The 20,460-nt window shown below is 39.7% G+C and overlaps 1 protein-coding gene across 2 annotated transcripts in view; it reads left to right on the top strand.

Annotated features, from left to right (window-relative positions):
- Positions 1–20,460, top strand: part of PDE7B (phosphodiesterase 7B) — a 314,255-nt gene that overhangs the window by 274,042 nt on the left and 19,753 nt on the right. For both annotated transcript variants that reach the window (XM_082731015.1, XM_082731014.1), the window contains 5 exons: positions 360–511; positions 2,662–2,725; positions 4,983–5,078; positions 7,143–7,243; positions 8,692–8,823. In XM_082731015.1, coding sequence (XP_082587141.1) covers positions 360–511; positions 2,662–2,725; positions 4,983–5,078; positions 7,143–7,243; positions 8,692–8,823 — 545 coding nt within the window. The remainder of the gene's footprint in view (positions 1–359; positions 512–2,661; positions 2,726–4,982; positions 5,079–7,142; positions 7,244–8,691; positions 8,824–20,460) is intronic.

Below are 20,460 nucleotides of genomic sequence, written 5' to 3'. Positions count from 1 at the left end.
TGTCTTCTAAAATCACATTCAGAAATATCTTGACATTTTAATGAAGGTAATACATAAGAAAGGTCATTTTCGTTCTAAGACAACTTCAAATGCAGAGTTAAATAGGCTATATCTAAGAAAGGACTGAGAGCATATTTTAAGTTTATCTCTTTTATAATAGATTGGAATCTTACATCAGGCTCCCTGCTCATGGGGGAGTCTGCTTCTCCCTCTCCCTCTGCCTGCTGCTCCCCCTGCTTGTGCTCTTTCTCTGTCAAATAAATAAATAAAATCTTAAATATAATACATTGTATTTTTACATAGTGGAGAAAATAGGGCTTTTAAAATACATAACTTCTGTATTTGATTACTCTCCACAGATACAACACACTCAGGGGAAATTGGCACTAAAAAAAAGGTGAAAAGACTGTTAAGCTTTCAAAGATACTTCCATGCATCGAGGCTGCTTCGTGGAATTATACCACAAGCCCCTCTCCACCTGCTGGATGAAGACTACCTTGGACAAGCAAGGGTAAGTTAGTTTCCCCTCTGTCACCTCCCAGGAGGTCAGGGGCTAAGAGCATGTACCTCAGCTGATAGTACCAGAAGTCAACTTCTACCACTGAGACGCTCTGTGACTCTGGCTAGTTAATCAATACATCTGGACTTTTTCCTCAAATATAAAATGAAGTTAATAGAAATACCCACTTATAGGGGTGATATAGAGATTACAGAAGGTAAAGCATTGCTTAATGTGTTTCAGATATTCATACCTAGCACATGCTAGCTACTTTCGTTTCTATAAATGGGCAAAACATATTTGCACAACACTAAGTAAAGTAAAATTTTGGACAGATCAATTACCAATGAGAGAAGAACTCAATCTTTAAGCCCAGTGAATTGTCTCATTGTGATAGCTATGTTGAAAGTAACCCAATAATGACCAACTCTTAATTCCACTTCCATCTACCGATATGGTATGTCATCCTTTATACATTTTTCATTTTATTTAAATAATTTTCACAAATTTTATGATTATTTTTGCAATTCATTGGTCAAAGGTTGAAATTAAAATGTGACAATCTAAAAAAAAAAAAAAAAAGTTCGCAAGTTATCTCTAGCCCAAACTGTCAAAGGAGTTTAAATTTCAGGGTAAAATACCACAGTTTAAACAGAAATCAGAAGTAGTGTCCTAGAGTTTACATGGCTATGTAATATTATGCTAGCTATATACTATTAAGAAATATATACTATTACTGTATAGTATTAGTAGCTAAGCAATAAGTAATATCAGAAGAACTACTACTTCAGGTCTAAAAAAGGGAAAAAAAATCACTCCTATCAACCCAAGACCTGAGATTGAGTGAATGTTGTTTGTTTGTTTATTCGTTTGGTTGGTTGGCTGGTTGGCTGGTTGGCTGGAGAAAGAAGAGCAAAACTAAGTGAGCTCCCAATGCAGGGCAACAGCAACAGAGCACTCTTGGGGGCCTCTCCCTCCGAGTTTCACCCCTCAAGAGAGATGACATTGAGATGTAGAAAGAACTGTGTGTCACAAGTCAGGATATCAGGGATCAAGTTCTGATTCTGCTTTAGTATTTGACTTGGATAAAATGTTCACACACACTAGATCTCACAGGTCACCTATTAGTCCTTCATTTTTCTGGTAATGCTGGAAGGTCTTTGTGTGCTATGACAAGGCCCTTAGACTTACTTGAAGATGCAGGGAAGATATTTAGGGTTAGGAAGAGGGGAGTGATCTGGTCCTTACTGGAAGCAGTGGCTTTGGGAGAAGAGGAAGGCCAGCTGCAGAAGCCACAGTGAGGATAGAATCTGTAACCATAGCTGTGCATAGGGGATTTAAACAAGAAAAACAGGATAATAAGCCCACATTGGAGAGTAGGTCTTTAAATTACCCAACATTTTCCATGGCCCACTTCACTTTCCTATCTATTAGACTGGTTCATTTCACATTTAGTCCACATTGAGCAGAGTAATGTGCTCAGCAATCATTTTGACTTCATTTTTTAGAAATTTGCTATAAACATTCTCCTTAAGTATATAGTCATTTGCAATGTAGAGGCTTTACTGAACTACAATTTTAACAGATATCAAATTTTATGTGTGCTTATTATGTACAAACAACATTCTAAGCACTCCACATACGTTGCCTTTTTTAATCATTACAAAAATCCTGAGGTAGGGGCACCTGGGTGGCTCAGTGAGTTAAGCCTCTGCCTTCGACTCAGGTCATGATCCCAGGGGCCTGGGATCTAGGTCCACATCGGGCTCTCTGCTCAGCAGGGAGCCTGCTTCCCTCTCTCTCTCTCTCTCTCTGCCTGCTTGTGATCTCTCTGTCAAATAAATAAATAAATAAAATCTTAAAAAAAAAATCCTGAGGTAGATTATATTATCAGCTATATTTTTCAAATAGGAAACTGGGGTATGGAGAGGTTAAGGAACTTGCCCAAGTCCCCACATCCAGTGAGGGATGTGGCTGACACCGAACCAGATAGTCTGAATCTTTTTACACTCTTGTTAGTAGAGCAAGATTTGTTTTACCACAAGCCAGAGAGCAATGTGCTACTATTTCCAACTTTTTAATTGTTTCACTCACTGTCTCAAAGTAAATGTTTGAGTCTCCAGTATGATTCATTTGACTGCTGTTTTCGTTTGCCTTTTTAGCATATGCTCTCCAAAGTGGGAATGTGGGATTTTGACATTTTCTTATTTGATCGCTTGACAAATGGTAAGTCACCCCAAAGAATCCTATTTCCAAACACTGTTATTCACTTTCCCTTTTTTTTCCACTTTCTTAAGTCTACAGCCACTCCAGAAGGGCCAGGCCTAGGGAAAATTAATTCAGATGAAAAGGACTATATTTGGCCTTAGAACCTTAAGACCATTTTCCTTCTGGCCTTGATGATCCCAAAGGAATTTGGAAACTACACATTAGATTCTTTCCTCACAGACTACTTTGGCCACATCCAAATGGAGGCTTTTCATTGTTAGTGAAAACTAGAAACACTAAAGCTCATATGACCAGGCCTGACCACTATAGGGCAGGTGTCTGTGCATTTTCCTTGAGGGAGCTGAAGCTCGCCCAATGCAGGTCTTGTTCAGATATGCTCGGCATTACTGAAGGAAAACACCGGCTGATGACGCAGTGTAAAAGTTTTGGAGGTAGCTGAAGGGGAAAGTAGACATTGCCCCTGGTTTCACATTTAGAATCTTGGTGCCTATAAAGACTTTCTTAAAGAAAGCAATACAATTTGGTTATATATTCGTCTGCCCATTAAACAAATACTGATAGGCTTAGGGAGCCAATGAAAGACGTAATATGTGATGCTGACCTTCACATGTCCCACCACATACCAGGCTTGTACTTTAAGTCATTCATTACAGATGGTTTTCTCACCATTCGGTTACTTGACAAATAACATACAGTTGAAAGAAACAGCCTAAGAGTATGAAGCAGAGCTTTACACTGTGGAAAGCTAACTAGACCATATAGCGACAGAACCCACAATCTTATATTTCACTTTGCTCAAATCAATTGAGAAATGAGTACCAGTAGATGAAAGTAACTGTGAATAAAAGAATTGGTTCAAAAGAGGATAATCATGACCCTCATAGGGATATGAAATGAGTACATGCCGAAGATTTAACTCAATTAATTAGCGATCCAGTAAGATGCCATCAAGAAAGAATGAACGAACGAAAGAAATCTTGCCATTTGCAATGACATGAATGGAACTAGAGAGTATTATCCTAAGCAAAATAAGTCAAACCGAGAAAGGCAGGGCAGGGGGCTATTGGCGGGGGCGGGGGGCAGGGAATGAAACAAGATGGGACCAGGGAGGGAGACCAACCATAAGAGACTCTTAATCTGAGGATACAAACTGAGGGTTGCTGAGGTGGTGGGTGGGAGGGATAGGGTGGCTGGGTGATGGACATTGGGGAGGGTATGTGCTATGGTGAGTGCTGTGAATTGTGTAAGACTGATGATTCACAGACCTGTACCCCTGAAGCAAATAATACATTATATGTTAATTAAAAAAAATGCTAAAACTAGGTGAAGGGAAAATTCAAAGAACAACACATATATAAACAGTAATAAATGCTTAAATGAATTTATTAATAGCTGTAAAACTGCGAAGAGGAAGTCAACTGTATTCTGTTGTCAAACAGTGATTCTGTTTGCATGTTATGGACAAGAATCATTTGCAATGCTATCTGTTATCTACAAATTCGAGAGTTATGAAATAGCTCAAAGACAATGGAATCTGCAGAACTGCAGGACCAGGTGCCCCAGAAGATTGTGCTTAGGCAATACTTAGTTTTCCACTTAAGAAATCCAGTCATCATCTTGGTCCACTGCAAAGTCTTTCATAAATTCTCTAATGCTTTTAAAATACAAAAAATCATTACTCAAATTATTCAAAATTCAAAGTCATTACTCTTTAGTCCATCATATTTTCTAAATGCTTACATATTTTCTAAATACTAAATGTATTGCTTCAATTTCACATCTCTGCTGGCTTAAGTTCTAAACTATCTCCTCATCAGATCTCATCCTGGGTGACTTTGCCTGGGAAGAACAAACTCGGATTCTTAAGGAACTTGGTGACTTAGGTATCTCTGTAGACGTAAGCATCAGATGGAAGCAACTTAAGGCACATCGCAAGTAACCATTAAACTGTGTCTTTGAAAAATACACTCACATGGGTGGGTGGGTGTGTCCCCACAATAGGCAGACTCTTAATGCTTTCATTGCCTTTGATGTAGAGAAAGGTCTGACCTAGCTTGTTTCATTTGTACAATATGAGAAAACCTAGGACCAAACCATAAGAATAATATCTTTTGTACTGGAAAAAATTCAATTCTAATAGGGAAAAGGAGACCTACCAGAGAACTTTCACTACAGAAACTTTGGATCCTTCTGTCAATCTCGATATTTTAATGGTGATAAAAATGAGTTAAAGCAAGTGACTGTTTTCCTATAGGAAACAGCCTGGTAACACTGCTGTGCCACCTCTTCAACACCCATGGGCTCATTCACCATTTCAAGCTAGACATGGTGACCTTGCACAGGTTTTTAGGTAAGTCTTCATTTCCGTATTCCTACCTCCTTTCCCCTGAATGATGGCAGTCCATAGTATTCTTTAACATAAAGTGGCAACAGTCATAGCTGGAAAATGAAGATCTCAAGTTAAACTTAAAATAACTCATCTTAATTTTAAAATATGGTTTGCCCCTTTTAATCAGTGAGAAAATTATTTACTCAATTAGCTATGTTTACAATAGAGGAAAAAAATGATATAAAGAAAACCATGTGACCATTAAAGAAATTACAGATCTGCTTACATCTCAGCAAACCCCAATAATGTAGGCCTCAAATAATTCCAATCTGGACATGAGCTGTTAAAATTCTTCAATAGGCTTTTTTTTTTTTTTTTTAATATAAGTAGAACTACTGTTTACATAGAGCTCGTGATCTACAAGATGCCCTCAGTGTGTTATTTCTAACCGTTTCACCAACTCTGCAAGTTGGGATTGTCAACGCCATTTGGCTCACGGTTAAGGAAAAGTAGGAAGAGGTTTCATAACTTGCTTGAGGTCAACAACTTGTAATTGGCAAAGCCTCTGTCTAAGTCCAGGTCTGTCTGACTTGAAAGTCCGCCATGTTTCCACTCCATTCCGCCCCATCACTCTCTATCAAAAACAGCCCCAGTTCTTACTGGACATAATGCACATGCTTATTTATCTGCCAAATTATCCAGAGCACATTTTTAATCACCATATAACTTCCTACTGTCACTTAGCATGTTTCTGGCTTCTTCAATGTGCCCCATAGCTGTGCTTTGAATCTTGAAGCTGACTTGATGCCTTGTTGCCTCCAGAGTAAAATAACAGTGACATGATAGCAACAGAAGGAAGGACAACCAGGCCTATACAGTGCTTACATGTGCTGGGACTATGGACTTGCATATCTTAACCACCTTTCATCCTTACAGCAGCCATTTGAAATTGGAGCTATTGTTATTCCCATTTTATAGAGAAGAAAACTGAGGAAACGTATGGTTAAGTAATTGACCCAACCACAAACAATAAGGGAGAGGGCCAGAGTTGAAATCTAATTGTTTTTAGAAACCCGTAAAATAATACGTGACACGAAAGAAACTTTTGAAACCAGCTACGACATGGCTCAATTCCAGAAACACAAACAACCTCAGGCTAATTGAATTTAGATTTCTCAAGCAAAGTAATGGCCACAAACGGCCCAAATAATTTTTATTTGTCTAAAGGACAACACAGATACTTTGGCCCACAGAGTAGTGTAAAGAATGAAAAGATTTGATGACAGAAATAACACCCAAATTCAGGGCTAAACTGGCTGAGATAATATGGCCACACTTGCAAATCTGGACATTCTATGCACACTGAACATACTGAACCCTAACCCATGGCTATGAGCTAAGGCAGGCTACCAGCTTCTGTAATTTGCAAAACAAAATCGCCTCACTTATGCCTCTACTTGGCTCCAAGAGCACTCTGGTCCTTATATTGGAAAGGCGTGAGAGATGCTAGCTTGATCTGAATAAGATAGAAATAAAACAAAGGAGTGCACCATTGGATCAACACAGTACTTTGACTTTCTGCCTGAAGAAGCCTCGGATTTGCTTTGGTCAGTCTTTGGTATTCAACTGCTAAGCCAATCTTTGGATATCAGGGGCCCAATGCTACTTGGGCTCTTTAAAGGGAAACCTCTTCTTTGGAACGTATTATTCATAAATGGTAGCAAACTTAAATAATTAAACTATGGTGTGAAATAAAGTTGTCCTTTTCCTTCGTATTTATTTTTCCTATGAATGAAAGCCTTGATGCGCGTCAGAAAGGGGTGATTGATGAAGGTGGTGAGGAATCCCAGGGGCCTCGCAAATCCTTTTAGCCTTTCTCCTGTCTGCCCTCCCCCCTCCTCTTCACTAAAAACAGCCCAGTAGAACTGCCAAGCTTGCAAACCACGTTTATTTTTAAAGGATCCCCAGGCTGCACATTTTGGAGACATTCATATTTTTAAGCAAAAGGGATTCTAGATAGGTCTGAGCTTAGTCTGCCCTTCCTGTTTTGGTTTTAGCTGATGGAGTTATCTGTTTGCCTCCTAGTCATGGTTCAAGAAGATTACCACAGCCAAAACCCGTATCACAACGCTGTTCACGCAGCTGATGTCACCCAGGCCATGCACTGCTACCTGAAAGAGCCAAAGGTAAAAGAAGACCCGGGTGCCTCCTCAGCCATCTGGAGATGTCAAGTAAACTGCCTGCTAAGTCCCAAATCACACAACATATCAAAATAACTGTATGGGTCATTCACTCTAAGAATACAAATTATGTCTATGAAAGTTCCAGGATCCACTTTGGAAGTTATATAATACACATGAAAGAGGGTGGACATTTCCCTAGGGTTTTTTCCCCCAGAATTTCTATACTTTTCAAGATTGCACTGAGGACAAAAACAACCCTTGCTATGACAATCTACATCTTAGATATCTTCAAAGCCCTCAAGAAATTCATTGTTTGGTCTTGGACCTCTGCCACAAATTGTGCCAGTGGTGAAATGCTCTGGAAAAAGTCTCCTGCTGCATGGGTTTTGACTGAAAAATAGAATCAAAACTCTTCAAGACTGAAGCTCTATTTCCTACTAAACCAACGGGGCATCCTGATGCAAGCCCAAGAGAACTTGTCAACTCCAAAGATCCCAGAGCAAGTGTGTTCTGAAGCAATAAAGCAATCCAAAGCTAAAAACGTAATAATAATAATAATAATAATCACGACCTGAAACCTCAGCATTTCTCGACCATATATAACTAAATTGGTTTAACATATAGGATGCATTTTCTTAAGGTTTTTCAAAAATGATATCTTAGTCCAAGTCTCTCTGTTTAGTTTGACCAGTTTTAATACCAATCACTAGACATACAGATGCCAGACAGGCATTCCCAAAAGAAAACTGGGTAGATGCCTCATCCTTGTAAAATATCCCATTAAAGGTTGTGTTTTTTTATCTGTAAATTGTCTGAAAGCTCTAATATATTACACAGTAGTATGCTTAAATTTAACACTGGATTCCCATTCTCCTGCTTGTTTTCGTAGCTACCAAAAAAATGACAGATTCTTACACATTCCCCCACTATTTATTACACATTGAAGAAATATGCAAATTTTGTAATTCAGCCCACTCTTGGTTCTGTATGTACAGTGGCAATGGTAGAGTGGATGGTTGAAATACACAAATGGTTTTTTTTTAATGTGTCCATTACTTTGGCTTTAAAATTTTCCTTCATTCACTGCTTTCTCTCGGAGCAAGGCTAACTTCAGGCCCTGCCTTCTCCCTGCTCAGCAGAGAACAGTCTTGACAACAGGCAACACCACTCACTACACCAATGAAAAGAAACAAGGACAGCAGTACAAAGAGGAGGGTGGTTGAATGAACGATCCAGAAAAATTTGACTTGCCTAATTACTTCCCACTGTCTTTTTTTCCCCCTGCAATTCCATGTGGTATCACCTCACTGACTGCTGCTTCAAGAGGGTAAAAGTTAGGATGGAAAGCATGAAAAATACTGTCACAATCCAGACAGTTTGAGCAGCCAAAACAAACGCTAACCTATGTGGGAAAACACCAATCAATCTCCCAATGTGCTTTTTTTTAACAGCTCGCCAGCTTCCTCACACCTCTGGACATCATGCTTGGACTGCTTGCTGCAGCAGCCCACGATGTTGACCATCCAGGAGTGAACCAGCCATTTTTGATCAAAACTAACCACCATCTCGCCAACCTATACCAGGTAAGGGAGCTCAGTGTTGAGTCACAGTTCAGCCAACAGCCTTAGGCCCAGTGCTGGAGCCTGATTCTCACCTTTGGAGATAGCCTTCCTTCGGGATCAGCCTCAATGACAACCATAGCCAAAGATCATAGATTTGAATAAGTCCAGGATATTTTCCAAAGAAGATTAAATTTGTTTACAAATGTATCTGAGGAAATCCATTCTCTCCAAAGCAGATTGAAAATTATGCAAAGGAAAACAGGATCTCTGAGCCTACCCTCTCAGGATCTGAGACTGTGTCTCTCTGGACACCATCGCATATATAATGGACAGTTGAAGCCAGTCCTTGTAGGACTTCTATAAATGATAATTCCCAAGTGCAATCCTAATTTAAACTATGTCTCTAAGACTATTTCTGAACTTGAATGGCCTCCAGGTCAGAGGTATGTTATCAAAGATAATAGGCATACTTTGATATTCTAAGGTAGCTCAGCAGCATGAGTAGATTGGCCTAGAGACCTTTTATCTCTGATGTTATTTAAGATAATAAAACTTGTATCAGAGATTAATAACTCCCAGAATTTTCAGGGTAGTCCTTTGGAAACCTTTGGTTGTCATTCACAAAATCATTGTGTACAAGGTAGCCATTGATCTCAATTTTAGTAGATCTTTTGAAAAACATGATGCTAAAAATTTCCTGACAGATCTCCATAAAACACCTGCATTATACAAGATGTTACAGCTTGAGGATGCATATATTTCCAATAAAGCATGATCAGAACATGAGAAAAGCCTTTTCCCATCCGTTGATTAGCTTTTAGAGTAGGTGGGAACTGACATTTCAGTGTTTATGCATCCACCAGTATGTATCCAGAGCTGGGCTCTGTTGAGTGGCCAGCCAGCACCCAGAGCCAGGACAGATGTGGCCACATTGCGGGGACAAGATGACAGAATTCAGAAAGCCTTTGATGATGAGCTACAAACTAAACAAAGAAAAATAAAACCTGAAGCTAAACTTTCTAAAAGCATATCAGAAGCTAAATTTATTGCTTGAAAAAACACAGACATGAACGACTGGACTGAAAACCTCCAGACAGATTTTCTATTCCTGTCAACGCTGATTTTTTTCAAATGTCTTTTATTAGACAAAGGAAATCTATCAGCAAAATTTGCTATTTGGTCCCTTCCCATATAAAGTAAATGCTTACATAATTCTAATTTCTTGTCATCAAAGAAATCATGTCAATGAAGTTTAGGAAAGTATCTGCTGTCACTGACTTATTGGTACATAAAATGAGGGTCATAAAACTGCACTTCGGCATGTAGTATATACAAGACATGAGATGGATTCATATCTAGACAGGAAGTTTAAAAAGAAATATGTCAGATGTTAAAAATAAGAAAGTCATAGAATTGTGTAAGAATTAAGTCCTCATTGCTAATTAACAAAAATTGATTCTCCAAATAAAAATACTGTCTTGTTCAGATATTAAAATTGTTCTAAAAAAAATGGATTCCTTAAACATTTGAAGTCCAGTAATTTTTAATAGTTTTTATTTTAATCTCTTTGTTAAAAATATATGTTCCAATATTGGGGTGCCTGGGTGGCTCAGCTACTTGAGGCTCTGACTCTTGGTTTCGACTCAGGTCATGATCTCAGGGTCCTGAGATTGAGCCCCACATAGGGCTCTGTGCTCAGCACAAGTCTGCTTGAGATTCTTTTCCACTCCTTTTCCCCTCCCCCTGCTTGTGCATGCATACTATCTCTTTCTCTCTAAAACCAATAAATAAAATCTTTTTTAAAATTTTAAAAATAAACATTCCAATACAACCAAATTCTTCAGTCTTTTCAATACAATATACAGACTTGCATATTTTTAATCAACAACTATTTATTGCATATATTATATAATATACTAAGATCTAGGAGTACAAAGATGGATCAAGTATAATCTCTGCCCTCAAACATTTGTTGAAACTTAGATGCTCAAAATGTGCAAAATCTAAGACTTAATCTCAGTTTGAAAACATTTTGGGGAGTTAGCTAAAGATAAACATACAGATATTATTTAAATCTTTAAAGAGTAAGGACCTGTTCTGTTTTTGTGTTCAAAATTGTTATTATAATAAAATGAGCTATTATATTTTCTAGCAGTGAATTTATCCATCTGGACTGTCTGGCCAGATCCTTGAAAGGAAAGACAAAGATCCTTTTGATAATAACTAGAAAGAATTGGGATATGGGACGTGAAAATCACATGCAGGATAAATCTTCCCCAGTCTCCTTCTCATCTGGTCTTAGGATCTCTTGGAAGCTAGGTAGAGGCCCTTATCTTTAGGTTTTAGAAATAATGTTTTTTAAAAAAAAAAAAAAGGAAAAGTGTGTTGAAGGCAAACAGGATCACACAGTATCATAAAGATATTTCTACTATCTTAGAGCTCACTAGGATAAAAGCTGAAATTTTTATCAGCCAAATTGGGATATAACATATTAAAAGTAAAAATTGTCAAGAGGACCTAAAAATATTATGAGATTTCAGTTCTGTCGAAAAAAAAAATCTTTTTTTAAAAAAGTATTTTATTTATTTATTTGAGAGACAGAGAGTGAGAGAAAGATCATGAGCAGGAAGGAGTGGTAGAGGGAGAAGCAGCCTCCCCACTGAGCAAGGAGCCTGATGCGGGGCTTGATCCCAGGACCCTAGGATCATGACCTAAGCTGAAAGCAGATGCTTAACCGACTGAGCCACCCAGGTGACCCTCTCCAAAAAATTTCTGATGCCTTCTATATTTGGCTATATACCATTCTTTATTTCAAAAAAATAAAGAAAATTCTATGTAAAATATAGTTCAACAAATTATATAACTAACCTTTATGTAATGCTTACTTTGACTCAAAAACTGTGCTAAACACTTCTGATGCATTATATGATTTACTCTGCACAACAGTCCAGTTAGGTGGGTACAATTATCATACCAATTTTCCAGAAAGAGGAAAATTGATACTTAGAAAATTCAAGTGTTAAAAAAAAAAATCAAGTGTTTTTCCTGAAAATAAATAGCTAATTAATGGCAAAGCCAGAATAAGTGTTTTGTCTCCAAAGCAGAAGTGACTCAGCACTATACACACGGCCTCTGAAATTCACAGGGATCACCTATTTTCTGTGCGCGAGGCAGTAGGAGCCCTCAACCAGGTTTCCTCCTGAAGTGAGGGAGACAAAGGGGTTAGAGCCGAGTGGCAAGCAGAGGGATTCTGTGAAGTACTCTTCAGGACATAGCTACAAAGGTGAGAGAAAGACAGAAACTGATGCTGCAGATGGCCTGGGGGAGGGGGGAACCTCAGAGAGGAAGAACGGTAAACTGGGCCTTGACGTGTAACGTTCTGAGTAGCAGAGCTGAGGGAGGACACTGGAAGCAGCATGAGCTGGTGGACTTCAGGGGTTAAAACCCCCAACTAAAGAATAACTGAAAACAGACTCTGTGGCCATTAGGTGAGCCTAGGAACAGCCCCTGCTCTCAGATCAGTGTCTTGGGTATATTTTCATTAAGTATATATTTTCTCTTTGTAGAAGCTTCTTCTGTAGATTAGCTACACAGAACTTGACCTGAGGCAGAAAATCTCTGCTTTGCACCAAGTTGTTGATGAGGAACTGGCATGACTTCAGGTTTTCAATTTCAAGAAAAAAGATGATGTTACCTAATATATAAACTGAGCCAGAGAATTAACAACACATGTTATTTAAAATCTTTACAAATGTAGACTTTCAGCCTACCAAGAACCTATTGGTTGAGACATGAATGAACTTTCAGGAAACTATATGCAGATTTTCCAAGGATAGACATATGCACTTCTTTCTAGGGTAAGGATCCATAATTTACACCATATTTTAAAACAAGTTGACCATAATTAATAAAAAAATATATGTATATACATTATATATATATTACACAATATATATACTGTAATGAATAAAAATATATGTATATACATTATATATATATTACACAATATATTGTGATTTTGTGTGTATGTGTGTGTGTATTACACACAAACAAAATTATACACACCCACATAAACACATTTGGTTAATGAGAATCCAGTACAGAAGATGTGCCAGAAATTATGTGGGCTGAGAACACCCTGTGCGTGACTTTCTGCAATCTAGTTTTTCTATAAATGAGATAAAATGGAAGAGAGCTTCCTCTCCCTCCTTTTGTTGGCTGTGCTCTTTTAGTTCTAATAAATAAGATCATTGCGTAACACCCAGCCTGTGCTTCTGCCCTGAGATAAAGAGAGAGCCAGGGCAGCTGGAGTGAAGGCCAGGTCAGAGGGCTCCCTCCCATTGTCTGATGTCTGGACCAGACTCACGAGCTGAACTGCCAATCCAAGCTCAACATGAAGGTGAAAAAGCACTTCCACATGGCACCTCTCTCAGTAGAGTGGAGGCCATCCAGATGTCCCCGGTGGACTGAAAGAGAAAGGCACATGGGAGACATGGGAGCACTTAGCTTCTGCCCCTCCACCTGCAATCCCCCACCTGTGTGCTCAGCAGTTGGGCAAAGTAAGCATTAAATTTGATAGGATATTGGTTATCACAACAAGGAATATTGCAAAAAGAATCACTTTCATTTCCTTTTCAAATGTAATTCCTTTTGATAGGGTCTAACTTATCTAACATCTTAACTAATGACAGAGCAGCCTAATGAATAAACTAATTAATCATTGTTCCTTACAGTGTAATGTAATGTTCCATAATATTGAATTCTATATTATCTTACAGAACTATATAATCATTTTTCTTAGTCACTTAAACAAGCACTTAGAGCAGGTCAACATTTTTTTTTAAGGTTTTATTTATTTCTTTAAGAAAGAGAGAAAGAGAGAGAGCTTGGATGGGGTGAGAAGCAGAGCGGGGGGCAGACTCCCTTCTGAGCAGGGAGCCTGATGCAGGGATCGATTTCAGGACCTGGGATCATGAAGTGAGCCAAAGGCAGACACTTAACCGACTGAGCCACCCAGGCATCCCCCATCAGCATATTTAACCACTATTTGTTCTACTGACTCTGAACCATAAATAGGAACTTGACAGAGCCAGGAGAAATGTTCCTGCCACATGGTCCTATGACCCCTCCTCAAACAAGCAACTGCAAAGATGATACAGAACCTCATAATTTCTGCAGTACGAACAGTGTTGGGGCCAATCATGTGAAAATTGCAGGAAGGAGGCTCAAATTGCATTTTCTGTTTCATAAAGTTTCTGCTGCTCACAGTGCAGTAGCTTGTATGTGGCCTGTCCGGGGCCCTCATCTGAACACGGGCCTGCCCCATGGACAGCAGTTGATGTCCAGGTTCCTTGGTCTCAGAGCAGTGCTTTGGGAATCAGAGAAAGATGTCTTCCAGCGGGCAGGAAGCGTGGCTGTGTTACAGCTTCACCAGGGGCCAAGGTCTTATTTAGGCTCAAGGAGCTTCTGTCCCTCTGAGCCCTCCTGGGCTGAGGGGCTTGCAGAGTTACAGAGGGGACCCCCTGGCTTGTCAGGGAAGAGCCCAGCAACTCCATGGTGTCCTCACGTCTTGCTTCCCTGTTTCATGAGTGAGTCAAAATGAAAGTGCACACTATGTTCCTATTGTTTTTCTTCCTGTAACATCCTTTTTAAAAATGTGTCGTTAACTCAGATTCCTGTGATACACCAGACTCAGTTTATCAACATATTTTAATCGAAGAAAGTGTCTGATAAATAGGGGAGAAACGGTTGGAAGCTGCCTTGCATGAGAGCAGTTCTGTTCTGCTGGCTTCTCTGTGACAAATAGACTCTTGATTTAATTTGAAAACCTGTGCTGGTGGTTTATTAAATGCCTGATGTGATGTTATTCAGGAACAAAGGGATTGTTTTGTTCTTAGAGCGGATAGTACTTGATAATTCAACATAAAGGGAAACACAGGCTTTGCCGCAGGGGTTTTAAGAGTTTTAGTTTTTCCAAATTAAAACTCTAATAAGTTATGTTGCCACAACAGGGGATAGGTACTCTTTCAATTCTAAGATGAAGATTATCTTTAAAAGTATAAATATAAAGAGTTTGGGACATGAGGACTCACTGTCGTTGGGATAATGCAAAATTGCTGAGCTGATACTTCTTCAGGGTAGACGGACGGGGTACCTAATGTGGGACTCCAACCAGGACGGGGGATTTCAATGACTATTGAAGTGCTATCATTTCATCCTATGCTCAGATCTTCACCTGCATTTAGGATTATTTTCTTCTTTCTTCAATTGAGCTTTTTCTGCTATTGGTCTTTGAAGATTTTATTTATTTATTTGACAGAGAGAGATCACAGTAGACAGAGAGGCAGGCAGAGAGAGAGAGAGGGAAGCAGGCTCCCTGCTGAGCAGAGAACCCGATGCGAGACTCGATCCCAGGACCCTGAGATCATGACCTGAGCTGAAGGCAGCGGCTTAACCCACTGAGCCACCCAGGTGCCCCTGCTATTGGTCTTTGAACCACTGTGAAAGCCAGAGGGGTGTATAGGAGCAGAGCCATCCCACTGTTAGTGAGGACACAGATAACTCTGGCCGCTTCCTATGAAAGACCAGGAAATCCCCGCCTGCTCACAGCACCCTCTCCCCCGAAACGAACGGCACCACCATCATCCTGGGGTCCACACAGCCTCGCCCGTCTCCAGTCCTCCCTCCACTCTCTTGCCAGCACGAGTTTCCCGAAACTCAAATCTGACCCTACAGGTGACTGCTTAAAACCCCTTATCCTCATGATCGTGCCCAAATGTCTTCACACCATTTACAAATCCTATTATGCTCAGGCCACCCGACATTCCCAGCTTCACTTTCTGCTCTGACTCAACTCGGCCCCCAGGCATCCTCCAATCGGATCTACTTTCAGATTCCCAAACATGTCACTCATTCTCTTATCCATTCAACAAATATTCACGGAGAGCTTAATACATCCCAGGTCCTGGGTCTATGGAAGATGATCCAAACAAGTAATAACCCCTGCCCTCCTTCCTTTCTAACTCACTCATCCTTCTGAGCTCAATTTGGACATATCTTTTTCCTAAATGCCTCCTTTTGTTTTAAGAGCCCATTTTCCCTGCTCCTCTTTAAGATTTTCCAGCTCTTCATTACTTACCATATCCCAGTGCTCATGTCTCTAAATTGCCATTGCCCGGTTGGCTGTCCACACCACCACCGGCCCACATCGTCTGCAAACTTCTGGGTACCTACCTCCTTCTGTGTCCTCCCTTGGCACTGAGCACAGTCCTGGTGCTCAGGGACTATTTGTTGGGTAGGAGGAAGGTTGCTGGAAGAGTAAGTAGAAGGATGGTGGGCGTACAGACAGGACACCTGCAACAGGAAAGACAGAATCTGACTAACGCCAAGAGATCAGGAATATTGGCAATAGGGAGGACACCAGAGACCCTGAGTGGAAATCTGCCAAGCAGGGGCAGCAGCACTCAGACCAGGGAGACCACCAAATCAGGGCACGCACTTCCACTGTCCCATTTCCTGTTGGTTATAAATTCTTACTACATGAAGAATGAAAAGCATTGATTGAAAAATTCTTTATAATCATCCTATTTGCTTATCTTGGAATTGAAAAATGCTATCAGATACATGTTATTTTTGGAATCATTTACTTGATCCTGGCTATCTGCAGATGAGTAGTGGGAAAGAGCGCATCGCTGTAATATTTTTAAAAATCTCTTTGGCTTCCACCTAAATCTAAGGATTTCCCAAAAGAAGACCCCAAGTCTGGCTCCTTTAGGGTATTGGCCAAAAAAAATGAACAGAACTCTTTTCTTTTAAAGTTATTTAAACTCTTGCAGCTACTGAACTTTCAGATTTCGGAAAGTAATTAGTCAGTATCCATTCAACAAATATTGACTTGTTTAAGTGGCACTGTGCCACATACTGGGGCTCAAAGATAAATAAGATATGCTCCCTGCTCTCAGTGGTGATTGTGTATGGCGGCACTTTTCAGAACAGGCCTGTGCACCCATGGGGATACATGAAGATTTTCCATGGGGCACACAGGCGTGAGTAGTGCTAACAGAATCCATTTGAAGGCCCTTAAATTGACCTGTCTGGAATGTGCTTGCAAAGCAGTCAAGCCAGTTCTCCGTTTCAGCTACTCTCACTTTGCAAAAGAAGAACATATTTCTTACCCATTCTGCAGATTGCATAGTCTCCTATAAACTGACATATTTTAACTCTCCCAGTCACCACATAAATAGATGTATGGCTAGAAAATTTTTTTCTTAAGCACAATTTTTTTTTCTAAATTGGCCATATACATGTATCCTGATCCCTTATTACTAATAATAATTGCATTGTAAACTCAGGCTGGAAAAATATTTATTACTTAGAGCCTGACATTAGAAATGTTTGTTAAATTAAAATGTCAAATTGTGTACATATCTTTGTTGCAGAGAAATATGATAGGTGACAATAAAGGAATTTCACACCTAAAAATATATTATGTTAAGATAAAATTCTATGGGGAAATAGAATGGGAATATAAGTTCTAGAAGGGAAAGAATCAATTTAAAATTTGAGTTAGAATTTAAATTTAAATTTGAGTTCGAATTCTAACTCAAAAAATGAATTACACATGTGTTTTTTTCAACAGGTGATAAATATGTATTAAATGCCGTTGGTGTTTAGAGTCCCTTAGATACACTTATTATAAAAAGAATGATGCAATGACTTTGTATTAAATCACCAGTAGTCACGAATATGCAGGGCATTCCCTCTTGTGCTACCATTGAAATTTGTAGGTTTAGATATCAATTTTTTTAAAGATTTTATTTATTTGACATAGAGAGAGAGAGAGATCACAAGTAGGCAGAGAGGCAGGCAGAAAGAGAGGGGGAAGCAGGCTCCCTGCTGAGCAGAGAGCCAGATTCAGGGATAGAGCCCAGGGCCCTGAGATCATGATCTGGGCCAAAGGCAGAGGCTTAACCCAGCCACCCAGGCAACCCTCAATTTTTTAAAACTATATGAAGAGCATGGTTTCTCAAAGTTATTTTCAAGAGTAAATGAACAAAAACCTGTGAAGATCACTGACATGTAGGAGCCAGGGAACAAGTTGTTATAAAGTATCTCAGACACCAAGACAGAAGCCTGGGTTTGGGGTGGAAGAGGGAGCTGTCAGTTCTGTTTAGAGAGCTAGAAGAATCTTTCCTAGCAGAGGGCAATGGTTTATCTCAAAAGTAAGAAATGGGGGGGGGGGGGGTGCGTGTACGTGGGTGGGCATGTGTGGGCAGGTGGGTGTGCAGACAGGCCCACAGGCACACGCATGTATTTCTGATTTTACTGAGGTGTACTCTCCTCACGCTTTTGGAGTTATAAAATTCTTTATTATCACTCTTATCCAAAAACCAAGCAGGATTACAGACCAAAACATTGAAATATCCTTTCATTAGCCCTTCCAGGGTGATATGGAAGACCATATACTAAACAAATTACTTGGTGTTTTTAATGGCTTAACCGAGGACAGAAGTTTATCTCTATTCTCCATCAAATAAGTCTAGAGGTTGGTACTTCAGAACCAGCACAGGGGCTTCACAAAATTAAGGATGAGGGGACCAAGAATCCTTTTAGTTCTACAAGCCGCCATCACTAGGGTGTTACACTTTTCTTCACTGCACAAGATAGCTGCTGGAGCTCTAGCTATTCCTTCTGCATTCCAGACCATGAGAAGGAAGAATGGGAAAAACAAGAAAGGCCTCTGTCAGAGAAGTCAATTCCCATTAAACAAGCTTCCTAGAAATCCAACATAACATTTCTGCGTACATTTAATGAATGAGAATTTAGTCAACTGATCCCACCTAGTTGTAAAGGAGGCTAGAAAATGTTCTCTTTGAGACCATGAGACCATCTAAAACTGAGGCTCTGTGAATGAGAAGCAAAAGAAAACAGATTGAGGGGATGAATACCCAGGAGTCTCTGAGGCTTAATTTTAAAGCAGAGACCATCAGAATGATTCATCAACATGGTCTTGCCCTTTATGTGACATTCTCTCTCCATTCAGAATTACTATAACACTCATGCAACTGTTTTATCTTCCTTTTGTTGTTGTTAATACTGCTTTAGCTGTTTGAGATCTCCACTATGAGGTCCATATGTCAAACAGACATCTAGAACTCAACATGTCCTGTAAACCCACTCCACCTGCAGCCCACCCGTCACAAGTGATGGAGGGGCCATCCTTCCAGCTGCTCAGGCCAAAAACACTGCAGTCATCCTTAGGTCCAGACGGACCGTTCTGCCCACTTCCACCTCGGCTCCCCAACCTCCATCATCTCTTGCCTGGATGACTGCTCCTACCCCCAAAGAGCCAGCTATGCCTCCTTCTACACTTATTCCCTCCAAAGTCCACTTTCAACTTAGCAGCCTCAGTGATCTTATTAAAATCTTTTATCATTTCCTTCCTCCCAAACTCCTGCAGTGGCTCCTTATTTCTCTCAGAGTAAAATCAAAATCTTTATAATAGACAGAAGGCCATACATGATTTGGTCTCATTGTCTAACTTCTTATCCTGTTACTTTCCTGCTCACACTCCCTCCTACCTTCAAGCCTTTGTTCAAATCTTACATCTTACCCAACTACCTTAGCAGCCCCACTTCCAAAGGCTCTCAAATTCCCACTATTCTGCTCTATTTTCCTTCTTTCCATCCATTTACTGCCTTTTGACATGAATGCGGTTCTTTTCAGAATTGAAGTATTTATTATGTTCATTGTTTATTATCTGTCTGTCCCATTCCTGCCACCATCGGTTCCCCGTCTGTCTTGTTCGTTGACGTAATCAGCACCTAGAACAGAGTAAGCGCTCAATATATTTGTCAAATGAATAAAATAATTTGTTCAGCAGCTTATTTTGCAAATTAATAGAAAGCACTTTCTCTGTGCAAGGCTTATAGTGGGGTGGATACAAAAGGAACAAAACGGGTTTTCTACTCACATGTAGTTTATAATCTGGTAAGCGCATGAATAACTCTAACACATGTCAAAGGCTCTGAATCCTCCAGGACTCAGATGCCAGGACTTAATGCCAGAAGAAAGAGCTACAGGACTCAGAGCAAATGAAGTTTGCCTCTGACTGGAATGATTCCCAATGGCTTTGTGGATGGAGTATTTGAAATGGATTTTGAAAGACAAATGAGAGGCTGTTAAGTAAACACAGAGATAGAGGTGTTTGAGCATCATAACTCACCCTGGAAGACATGAAATTAACAAAAGAACACTGAAAGGACAGTCATATACTCATAATTTAATAATTATTTCAATAATATGTTACCGTCTTACTAATGTGGCATCATTTATGTGCACCATAAGATCTTCATAGGAGAGCGATAATGATATTCATTTGTTTCAAACGTGTAGGAACAGGATGGCAATTGAGATAATTTTCCGAGAGCACTGAATGCTGAGGCTTCATTTATCTGATAAAGAATATCTGATAAAGAATCATGTAGGGTTTGGAGCATGGGAGAAAGCAGATGGCATAATCATATCGAAGTTAGGTAAACTCAATTAGGTGAACTTCTTGAATTGAGGGCAGCAATTTGTCTTATTAATCTTTCCATCCCTAGGACCCACCATAGCACCTGGCATATTAATCAGTGCTCAAAAAATATTAGTTTATAT

Source organism: Mustela nivalis, assembly GCF_964662115.1.
Source record: "Mustela nivalis genome assembly, chromosome: 5".
NCBI lineage: Eukaryota > Metazoa > Chordata > Mammalia > Carnivora > Mustelidae > Mustela > Mustela nivalis.
Note: the sequence above shows the minus strand (reverse complement) of the source record. Positions and strands in the feature narration are given on the sequence as shown.